The sequence below is a fragment of the Rhyacophila brunnea genome, unplaced genomic scaffold, assembly GCF_057557595.1.
Source record: "Rhyacophila brunnea isolate RB1 unplaced genomic scaffold, BYU_Rbru_1.0 scaffold_18, whole genome shotgun sequence".
Taxonomy (NCBI): Eukaryota; Metazoa; Arthropoda; class Insecta; order Trichoptera; family Rhyacophilidae; genus Rhyacophila; species Rhyacophila brunnea.
Window position 1 is genome coordinate 20525310 of NW_028232837.1, and position 12831 is coordinate 20538140.

The window sequence follows — 12831 nt, forward strand, 5'->3', positions numbered from 1 at the left end:
GCCAGCCCCAGAAGTGATCGTGGCTCCCACTCCTCATATCCGAAACTTGGCACTTCAAGGGACTGTGCGCTCGCCTCGGTTTCGTATATGAAGAGCACATTTTCTTTTGTAATTCGTCTACCAGAGACAATAGTAAACACGATAAACAGAGCTAGAAATGGACCGGAGCGCACTGGAGTGTTGTTCTGGTTCATAAAATTGCCGAAATTAACGCTCCGACTTGTGGAAAAATTAATTTGACCGTCTGAGGTAGGTAAGTCACATAACAAAGAATCTAACACACTTTTTTTATAAACCAACTACACATAAAATTAGATAACTGTGTATTTACATGTTTATATCTGTAAATATTTTCGTAAAATTATCGAGCGCTCCGGTTCGTAAAATTTTCCATTTCGAGCGCTGAGTCGACAAGTCACGGTACAATCCCCAGATAAGGTCATGTATCCCAGTCCTCACTGGTATTTCCAACTGCCATCGACAAAAATATTCCAGATAGGGTATGAAAACAAGCTAGAATTTCTTATAATTAAAAAAATGTAGGATAGAAATTAGCACCACAAAAAAAAATGTTTTTCATAATTTTGAACATTGGTTTGCAAGAACAGAATAATATATCGAAATATAATTAATTGCTACGCAACTCATGTCAATATAATATACGAGTACAACACATTAATAATCATGTACGAAATTTGGTCACAGCATTTATACGATACTAAAGGTACAAGAGGTCAGTACCTATGTTAATTTTCAAGCAGATTAGAGGCTTTTGAGAGAAATTTTATGCTGCATGCGGTGTCGAAAAACCCTAGATTTAATGCTATACGTATAGTAGATGCGTATTTCTCAAGCTAGACGTCTATTAAAAAAATGCCAGATCTGGCAAAAAATACGCTGGTCTTTCTCGAACTTGGTATATTATATGCACGCTGACTTATGTAGTGTTAAGTAGGTGCCGTTTGATAACATTATTCTTCTTCTTCTTCGTCGAGAACTTAAGGCTTATTATCAGGACATGAATGATTTTTCCGTCAGTCAGGAGACTTATCAGGGTGTGACTTATTCTACCCCTCTCGACATACAGTGGCATTCCCCGCGTGGTACTTTTGATTTTATCCAACCATATGTATTAAATTTGGCTGACGATACGGACGTGTTACAAAATAAATTATTGAATTTTTTCTCAATATCAGTAGGAAATACTAAAATTTCCTATGCGTTATGAAAAGTCTAAGGTTATGGGTGCTCATTACACTTATCATTAAACTATTATCCTGTTGTGCAAAGAGTCTACCGCGTAACAGTAAGACGAACTACGCCTCAGTTAAAGGCAAGGGGATTCACATATTCTCCTTTTCTCAATTCTCTATGGTAGCTCGTGAGTAATGCGATTCAAATCAAGTGATACGATAAGGTTATGCAGGCTTCCTCATAGTAAAACCCAATTTACACGTGCATGGATGTACTGTGCACAGTAAAAAAATATATGAGGAAACATGTATTATCCTGAAGTTGGCAAGATTGCGTGCATAAATCAAACAAGGTTGGAAGATTCCAAATTGTGATGATTTATTGCGCGCAAGTAAGATTATTTTCGATCTGCGCCTGCGCAGTAGAGCGATAGAGAACATGCCGGTAAAAAAAACGAACTACCTACTCATTTTGAGCTCCGATTTTCAATACGACCTGTCAGATAGTAGTATAAAATGACAACCTCGCGTCTCGCTTACTCTTGAAGAATGAGATTGGAGAGAAAGTCAGCACTTTTACGTGTAAACAGTTATTGTCATGATAGTTTAAAATAAGCATAATTGCCGACAGTAATTCCATGCATGTGTACAGGTGCTAATAATTTAAAGAAGGTTTTCACGCAAGCTGTTTATAGAAATAAAAATAAGAATGGTTCATGCTTCCCCTCCAAAATATCAATGAAATCAAATTATAATATTACAACTAAATTTACACACTTTTACATTTTCAAGACCAAAAATTCATCCCGCGGTCGATGTCTGTCTGCTATGGCAAACTTATAATCACATTCGGTAGGTAGTTTTCACGTGGGAAAGCAAATAGTGAAAAACTCTCGTCTATTGCCAATAGGACAACTGAAACGGGCTAAACTTTGGATTATACGTGTGATAGTATCATTTTAACCTTTCAATGTCACGTAGGCAATAATACCATTATTTCTTCCATGAAATGACGTTGGTATCGTTGAGTATTGGGGGTTAATATGGAGAAATGGGAATAGCCTCAACACTGGATTGGATTGGATAACGTGCTTCCTTTATTCGAGATTCAGTCACGGCTTGCACACCGTTCGCGCAACACCTGTCCTCCGCAACCTCGCATTGTTTCACATAACATTTACGCCACCCCGAAAAAATTATCGCTACGAGTTTAGTTCACGGCGGGAATTCGCGCCAAAACTTCGCGCTTTTTCATTTGACAGCTCAGATAAACTTTTCACTGTTGACATAATATTATTGTTCCATTTTCAAATTGAAAAAAAAACATAGATAAAATAAATACTACTATAATATTGCCATGTTAATTAAATTTTATTCCATATCATAAACACACTTTGTATTATTATTATCGTTCTGCATAATTGTGTGTTACGTAGTGTTTTGGATTTCTACAAAAATATCAAGTAAGCTATTTACGAAACATAATTATTATATTTAAAGTGTTTAATGAATTATTTATTATTTTGTAAAGGTTTCATATAACGTAGTATTAATACTATAATAATTTTATATTAAGCATTGCAGTAAATTATGTTCCGTTGTTAATTACATTAATTCTGCGATTCTGTTTGGGAGGGGTACCATATTATTTTGTCCTGCAGCGGACTGAATAATGATCGGTGATTACAAATTTATCAATATAATATCGGTTATCTATGATTATTCCAGACTAAGACACATCTGTTCTTTAACGAATGAATATTGTATAAAAACTGTATACCTACTTACAAACATTCAAAATGTTCTGATAAAAATAATGTCAATGTTATTTTTTATATTCCACCACGAAGAGAAATCATTGCTCACGTACAATCACTGATCTAAGTACCTATTAAACTTTAGTTCTCAACCCTTTTTTGTCATAATATGTGTATTTAATTTTATTTTTAATTAAAATAAAACATAATATATTATATTAGAAACCTACCTACGAAATTCACATAATTTAATAAACATTGTAAAAAGTGATGTTTATAAATTGTTGAAAAGGTGAATATCATTCAAATATACCTACAGTCGAATTTGGTTATTACGAGGAAGATGGGACCGACTGAATTTGCTCGTAATAAGCGGTACTCGTTATATTAGAGAATATGTATTTTTAAATGAGCGGTCATATAACAAAAAAGTCGACAACAAAAAATCTGAAAACCATCGTAAAAATCCCCGAAACAAGCATGGCCTTCATAAACTACAAAAGAATTTGTTTATTGTAATGAACGCTGGTAGGTACCTACGGACTTCACAAAACTTTTTCATTATTGTCGGCGAAAATAACAATTAGGTAGGTACTTAGACACTTAACTAGTGTCATAAACGTAATCCGTCCCCGGCGATTTTATTGCTTAGGGTCGAAATGTTTTTAAACAATCGACACATTAACAGTATTTAAAGCTCGGTATATCCGATAAGTTGCTCGTTATAACAGTGAATAAATTTATGGAGAAAATCATAAACCAAAATGTCAACGAATGTTTCCTCATTACATCCGAGATCTCGCAATGTCCGAGATCGTAATAACCGAGTACGACGGTATAATATAATAGATAATTATATTAAGGGAGCAGAATTATAAATCCACTGTGAACAAACTTTGACACATTATTTTTGAAATTGTTTGCGAAAATTCATTTTGACAAAAAAATTAATGAAATTAAGCTATTCATTTTATGATAGCGGGTCATTACAATTTATTATTCTGAAACCAAAAAAATTACATAGGTGCATATCCAGATATATATTGCCTGATAGGTTTATTGTCCTAAATCAATTATTTTTGATGGTTTTCAATAAATATTGATTGCTTTTCCAAAGACAGGTTCCTGATATGGTATTTGATCTTGTAAAACATAATAGTTACCGATAAAAATTAATATGTATAATATGATAGAAAAAAATATTAGTCTGTTGCTACGCGATGTTGCTACATACAAAAAATATTAATATGCGTGAAGTTCTTTCTCGCAGAAAAATTCCGAATCCTCGTATGTTGTCAAAGAGTTGAAAATATGTTTTATGAATCAATGATTCCATAACATTTGTTATAATTTTTTTTAACTGAAACTAAAAAATATCTTATTGTGGATTCACATCTTCCGAGTTTCAGGCTCAATAATTGGAAATTTGTGATTTGTGACACACCCTTGTAACTTTTGTTTATCGCTAGAAGTTTTTAAATTTCCGTAGAATGCACTAAATGACAATCAAATATGGCGGAGATGAACAGACGGAAAATAGTTTAACGTTAAATTTAACTTTGGATAATACATTAAGCAGATAGGTAGGTACATAGTAATTAAAGAAAATTTTATTCTTTAAAGATGGAACCTAAACGTATGAACATTTTAACTTAAGGGCCTACATGCCAAACGAAGGTCAAAATGGAGATTATATGGTATTTTCAAAGCAATAGCCTGAACATTCCTTAAACGTTGTAGATAATCTATTTATATAATTTTGAAGCCTTATTATCCTTTATATTTATTTTAAACATTTGATGACTGCATAAAGTATTTTTATTACATAAAATAGTATTATTTTAAACCTCTCGATCTAATGTTTTAGAATATAGTCATATTTCAGTACATCCATGTGCAGTGGTGTTAAGATTTTTTACATTTATTAATTTTTAAACGCATTTATAAAAAAAACCTTTAGTAAAATTTATGTTGACATTACTATAGTGAAATATTTACGATAAAAAAATATATTTATAATCTCTGTGATCCCAAATTTGACAAGAATTAGGCATTTTATTATTAAAAAAATGGGCAAGATTACCACATTTGAAGATAATTATAAAGATACTGATTTTAAGCTATGTCTTTGATCATTCAAATGTGATAAACATCCTACGAATAATGATTGCTTTATAATAATTATTGACCTAAGAATAAGGGTATTTTTTGAAATACGCTATTTCTATTGGCATTTCCCAGTGGTTTGGCTACAACATTCGGCCGTAGCCATAAATTGACAAATTATAACTGAAGTAGGGAGTAAGATCATGTTAACGCGTGTGTTTAAACATGTACCAAACCGGAAAAAAAATCGTTTTTTTTTCAGAAAATATTTCGCGCGTTTGTTTAAAAAATGTAGATTTATGAAATTAATAATTATGAAACGTAGGTTCTTGTACAATTTCCGGTAGTCTGTTCAATGGAAGCCAGGACTACTTTCATAGTCAATTTCGGCAAGAATTCATGAATTCGAGAATTGTAATCTATCAAACCTAACCTAACAAATAATCCAGTATATCAGTTATTTTAAAAAATTGCTTGCCGCTGGCTTCCACTAAACAGACAAGAACCAAAATATATTTCTCCCAATTTCCCAAAAGCCCCAATTGGTTCTGCGAGTAGGGCCACCGAATGATTAAGTTCGCCTCTGGATCTCACCTATTAATCTATGGTTTCACGCATATATTCAAAGTTACGTATGTTATGCAATATCATAATATTAAAATTCACTTACCGCTGTTTCCTCGTCTGAGATATTCGACCATAATAATTTGATTTTTAGTTAGGGTGTCTTATTGTTTATTGTCAGGTAAGGCTTAGGTTAGGTTAGGTTTTTTAGAGTTATTAATAACCATGTCCTTGCTTTTTCGTACAAGGCGGTTGTTAGTAATTTTGAACAATCACAAACACACAGACTTTGAGAAAATTACATAAATACTGTGTCCTCACCGGGAACGAACCCAGAACACTCGGGTGGAGTTAGGTTAGGTTGCGGTAGATTACGTTAAGTTACGTAGAATTACGCTAGGTTACTTTACGACACAAAGTATCAAAATATAAGTTGTTGATACATTCGCATATTCAAAATAGCTTTTTAATAATATGTGCACGTAATGTACTACAAAATTAAACATAGCCGGTATGTTATAAACTCTTTTACACCAGTTGTATTGATTGATTTATTGGCTTATGAATGAACCATTACAAAATCGCAATGTTGAATGCGCATTTTGAAAAGCTCACAATACAAAGAACAATGCGTATTCTCAACACTTTGTTATGTGGAAGAGTTATTGTAAATATGTTCAATACTTTGTTTATTAATTCGGCTTATTTTAGTACCAACTTACTTAATTCATTGCTTACTGTTCAATTTTAATACGCCAACAGTGCACGAGCATAATGTAAAAGCTTCATGCGAACGAACAGTTAAGTAGTAGAGCTTTTTGTGACCAATAAAGTTTCATTTTATATACCCAACTAGGTAGTTGTAGTTAGTATATTATTTAAGTATTATAAATAATTTTACTCAATAGAATATACCTACTACATAAAACCATCAAACTAATTCATTATATGGTGTATTTTATTAAAAATTTACTAATAATAAAACTATTACATACTGCACTTAGTTACTTATTTATTGGTAACATATTATAAATTGTACGTATTACATTTTGCTGTATCACAGTTTACTGTGAGCTATTGTTCCAGAAAGATGTGGCTGCATGGTATTGAGATCATAAAAATACGCCTTGTTCCTGGAGCATTACAGAGAGTAATGTTTAAATTTTATTAGATTCGATAAGAACGTTCATTTGATATTGATTTGTATCAAATATCTGATAATAACGCTGCCATTATTATCAGATATTCTTGATACTTACGAGTAGAGTTGGGTTTCGGGAATTTCCCGACGGGAATTCTCGAGAATTTTTCGAGATTTTCCATCCCGAATCTCGAGAATGGAAATTTTAACATTTCGGGAAATCCCGGATCTCGTGAATCTTTTCTCAGGATTCGGGATTTCTTTAGATATTATAAAATATTATTTGAAAAAACGATTTTCTATATGGACAAAGTGGACAGAAAACACAAAATTCAAGGACTGATCGGGGCATTTAACACAATTAAGCCAACGTCGAATCAAAATGAGCGCAATTTTTGCAACATCAGGGAATTTTGTGTCTCAAACGCGTATGCGATTGTCAGACGCAGCGATTGAGAGTCTGTGTTTTTTGAAATTCTATTTCAATATAATAGTGTAAATAGTAATGTTGTAAAATAATTTTGTTTTCCTTCTTACATAGATAAAAAAAATCATATTTTTTTGGAATTTGTCTGTTTTTACACAGATTTTAGAATTTTTACAAGTTTTTTTGAAATTCCCCGATTTTTCGAGAATTCTTTTCTGGAAATCCCGAATCTCGAGATTGAGATTTTCTCGGGAAATACCCAACTCTACTTACGAGCACCTACTTGTTAACCTACTAATCGACTTACCTAGCCATTTTCTTCTGTGTTTCCCTTGTATTCCAGTGGTTTTTATTACGTAATTTTAAAGTGTTTTCTTTAGAAACGAATTTCATCTAAACGTCATACGGCCATAGATTCCCGATACAACAGCGCACGGTAAACTGTGATACGATCAGCTGTATTCGTTTAAATTTCCGGACACGCCCATTTATTAACTACATACGCTTAAATTAAGTCTTAGTTAGCTAGATGGAGGCATCACTTAGGTCCTCCCACACTTTTCGGACCATAGTTAATATCTGCCACGTAAATCCGCTGAAATTAATGAGGTCGTCGATTATGTGATTGTTTAGTATGACTACATTTAATTTCATCACCATGTTCAATCCTAAGAGAACCGTATGGGCCTTCACAGAGTGGAAGCTGTATTAAGAGATTTTTGTTTTAATGAGAAATTGATGAAACAGTTTGATACATACTCCTAAACAGACATTGTAAAACAAGATCTGTATTTACCAGACCCGGGGTTCAATCCCGGGACTCAAGTTATTATAAGCTGACACACCTATTACCGATCGATTATTATGATTGTTTCATTTTTACCGCGTTTTTATTAGCTCATATTCTTGTTTGTCCAGTACAATTTTTTCTTGTTTGTCCAAGATTTGTATTGGAAGATTGAAGATTTTTAACTAAATTCCCGACTAGCTAGACATTTGAAACTTTTAGAATATATCAGAACACGGTTACAATGCATTCTTTTAATACTTTTAGCCATCTTTAACGGCCCACATGCTCGTCGTAGGTCAAAATTGAGTTTTTATTGTATTTTCAAACCATGATCCTGGACACTCCTTAAACGTTGTAGATAATCTATTTATATAATTTTAAAGCCTTATTATCCTTTATATTTATTTCAAACGTTTGATGACTGCATACAGTATTTTTGTTACATAAAATAGTATTCTTTTAAACCTCTCGCTCTAATGATTTAGAATATAGTCATATTTCGGTACATGAATGTGCAGTGGTGTTAAGATTTTTTACATTTATTAATTTTTAATCGGATTTATAAAACCATTAGTATAATTTATGACGAGATAATTTTATTAAAATATTTACGATAAAAAATTATATTGATTATCTCTGTGATCCCAAATTTGACAAGAATTAGGCATTTTATTATTCAAAAAATCGGCAAGATTAACACATTTGAAGATAATTCTAAAGATACTCATTATAAGCTATGTCTTTCACCATTCAAGTGTGATAAACATCTTATGAATAATGATTGCTTTATAATAATTATTGACCTAAGAATAAGGTAGTGTTTTTTTGAAATACGCCATTTCTTTTGTCATTCCCCAGTCGTTAAGCTACAACATACGGACGTAGCCACAAATTGACAAACTATAATTGAAGTAGGGAGTAAAATGATATTAACGCGCGTGTTTGAACATGTACCGTATAAAAAAAATAGAAAAAAATTTCGGTTAGGTACATGTTCAAACACGCGCGTTAACATAATTTTACTCCTTACTTTAATTATAGTTTGTCAATTTATGGCTACGGCCGTATGTTGTAGCTTCATCACTGGGGAATGCCAAAAGAAATGGCGTATTTCAAAAAAGCACTACCTTATTCTTAGGTCAATAATTATTATAAAGCAATCATTATTCGTATGATGTTTATTACACTTGAATGGTGAAAGACATAGCTTATAATGAGTATCTTTAGAATTATCTTCAAATGTGTTAATCTTGCCGATTTTTTGAATAATAAAATGCCTAATTCTTGTAAAATTTGGGATCACAGAGATTATCAATATAATATTTTATCGTGAATATTTTACTAAAATTATCTCGTCATAAATTATACTAATGGTTTTATAAATGCGTTTAAAAATTAATAAATGTAAAAAAATTTAACACCACTGCACATTCATGTACCGAAATATGACTATATTCTAAAACATTAGAGCGAGAGGTTTAAAAGAATACTATTTTATGTAACAAAAATACTTTATGCAGTCATCAAATGTTTAAAATAAATATAAATGATAATAAGGCTTCAAAATTATATAAATAGATTATCTACAACGTTTAAGGAGTGTCCAGGATCATGGTTTGACAATACAATAAAAACTCAATTTTGACCTACGACGAGCATGTCCCATTTTCAGTTAATTCAGTTTTGTATGGAAAGTTATTATTGCTGGTTGCTAAGGGGGTCCTATTTAGTTAAATTATTAATATATACGTGCGTTACTATGGAAATTAATATGAAATGTCAAAATAACATTTCAGTATTCTATATTTATTCAGTATTTCTATCAAGTACAAAAAATATTTATTAATACATAGAATTGTCAAGTTTATAAATGATTCAACAGAAAATTGAAAAACGTGGTATATAAAAAGTTATTTTTATCTTGTAATTATTATTACTAATTACACTACTGTCGTATGACCTCATCGTCTATTTTAGTGTTAAAGAAGAATATATTATATAATATATACATTACTTTAAATAATCTACTAGACAATTAATTATTGTAGGTGAAACTGCATTTAGTCAGTGATTATTAACCCATCTAGCGACCGTTTCATTTTCATCAGCATGTCGAAATCTATCAAATCACGTACCTTCTCATATCTGCCTTCGTATGCATTTGTCTATTTAGTGTTTTTCGCATTATGACCAACATCCATTTTCTCTTTCATTAATGTTCTGAGAACCAAATGCATGGTTACAGTTAAGTGCCTGAGTGGCTTTAAGCAACGACTATCTTACACCTTACAAGATCGCCGACTTTTTAAAAATTAAAAAATAAGCAGGGAACACAAAAATAACGAAATTGGCTACTTACCTACATTATTCTCGGTGTGGCTTTAAGAAGCTACAGTTCTCGAGTATGGAGAAATATGAAATAAACTTAAATACGTGTTAAATAATATGTTATTTTCAATATTTACATCTGTGTCACAATAATATGGGTACTGTTCGGTTATACGGAATACAGCGGAAAATACATTTAAAAAATACCCGATAATCTAGTATGATTATTTGTTTGTTTGGGTTAGTTTAGGTTCGGTTAGGTTTGGTTAGGTTAAACTAACAAATAATCCAGTTTATCGGCTATTTTTTAAATGTGTTTTCCGCTGTATTCCGTATAACCGAACAGTACCATAATATGCATTAAAGTTTGTCACGTAAACGAAACGCGGATTCAATGTGTATTAGTAATATTTGAGGACATTCAGTGGGCTTTGTATTGAATGCGTTTTATGGTCTGATTGTCATTAAGTCATACACTGAAACCGGTATCTAATCTTTAGTATATTTCTATCATATTAATTTGTTCTGCGGAAATAAAACAAGCGATGTGTTTATTAATATTATTCTTATTAAAACGTCTTAGTTAAGTTTAACTTATCTTCGATATCTGTGCATTTAACCAATAACAGTGTAAATGAATTGAATAAACATAATCATTTTTGTATAATAGAATATTAAAATTTATAATAATCAGATGTTTATTATGTATTAATGTTGGACGTCATCATTATTGATTTCAGATTCAAATCAGTGCTTCTAAAACTCTTCATATGTGATCCTCCGAGATAAAACTATAAACAACTTAGAAAATATTTAAACCATCAACATGACTGGACATCGTAAAGTCTCGTCACTTCAGTGCTGGACAGTGATCGTGGTGCTAGCCGTGTCGTTTTCGGCCATTGGTGCACGAGGTGGCAAGAAGTCTGCGAGATCAGGCCAAGGAGTGATTGCTGGGAGCAGTGGAAGGGATCAGCATGATGCTTTGAGGCTTGCCAGGTGCGACGCCAAGTGTTGGATGCAGAGAAAACCGGAGAAAGGAGAGGTACGCAAAATTTTATTATATTTCAAATGGATAGGTACCTATACTTAGGTATTGTCATCGAGGCATATGTATTTTACGAATTAGCTACCTACGAGTGTATCATAATATAACTAATCAATTAATGTCCTATGTAGAGTCCTAACGTAATAAGCTTAGTCGAGACCGACATATTTTATAGCTGTCCCAGCGCTCGAAATGATTTTTTTTACGAACCGGAGCGCTCGACAGTTTTATGGCAATATTAACATAGTTATCTAATTGAATGTGTATTTTATAAAAATAAGTGTGTTAGATTTTTTATTATATGGCATATCTAGCTCATACGGTTAAATTAATATTTCCACGAGACGCAGCGATAACTTTTGGGATTTTATTAACCGGAATGGCGCTCCGGTGCACTCCAGTCCATTTCAAGCACTGATCTATTCATAAACAAATAAACATGGTATAAAAATTATGTATTTAAAACATTTGTTAAGAATTATTTATTACATATTGCCATGTTTTGGAATGTCACCGCGGATAGAAAATATGTGCAAACACACTGATAAATAAGCAAATGTGGACATATTTTATGGAAGAATTTTACTGTTTCATCAAGAGTAGCGAAGTTAGTTGAAGCGCACATATTTGTACGATGTCGACTTTCCAAAATACTTACATTTTATTTGATAGCAAATTTTACACTTGTAGACATGCATTTGTCATCAAATAAGTAAACATTTCTTCACATGCATCTGTGTAGTGGCGAATGTTTAAAAACAATTGTATAATTTATTAGCGGACAGATGTATATTAGTCTAGCTAGACATAATAACCATCAGTATAAGAATACTATATATTTCAATAATTTTATTTTCAACGGATATTATCATTACCTACTTGTAGATAATCGTAAAGTATTTCGTATATGAGCGATTTATGAAGTAAAAATAAATTTAAGTAAGCAGCAAAAACTATTATTTTGTACAAAAGTTGTCAATTTAATACTTCCACATTTTAATCAGAGGTGAATCAGTTGATCATATAAAAATTTGGCCCAGGAAGTATTGGATGATAATATCATGTAAAATCAATAAACCTTATTTTTTGTTTGTTGTCGAAATATTATTAATTACCTACGTAATTGTTTTTAAAATATATCAAACCTACCAGACTGCAACACCATCCACACCGTAATACTTCATCTGCCGTGAACCAAGATTACATTAGATACAAATACCTAAGTATTATAGATAATAGTAAGTATGTACCTACATTGTACAGTAATACCCCGACTTACGCGAACTCGGAGTTACGCGATTTTTTATCCGACAATTTAGACCCAGTTCCACCAGAAAAGCACATGACAATAATTGCAAGGTTTACAGAAGGTCTCAGGTCAATTAGAAAGGGCTTAAAATTAAAAAAAAATATATATTATACCTACTCCAACAAAGAACGCGTTATAGCTACTAAACAAGGAATAAAAAAAATATTA

General features: G+C 31.9%; 1 protein-coding gene across 1 annotated transcript in view; it reads left to right on the forward strand.

The window, feature by feature from the left end:
* Positions 1 to 2303: 2303 nt before the first annotated feature.
* LOC147073308 (anosmin-1-like) overlaps positions 2304 to 12831 on the forward strand; it is a 72312-nt gene continuing 61784 nt past the window's right edge. Inside the window, exons 1-2 of the mRNA XM_085945405.1 lie at positions 2304 to 2656; positions 11047 to 11351. Coding sequence (XP_085801531.1) covers positions 11133 to 11351 — 219 coding nt within the window. The 5' untranslated portion in view covers positions 2304 to 2656; positions 11047 to 11132. The remainder of the gene's footprint in view (positions 2657 to 11046; positions 11352 to 12831) is intronic.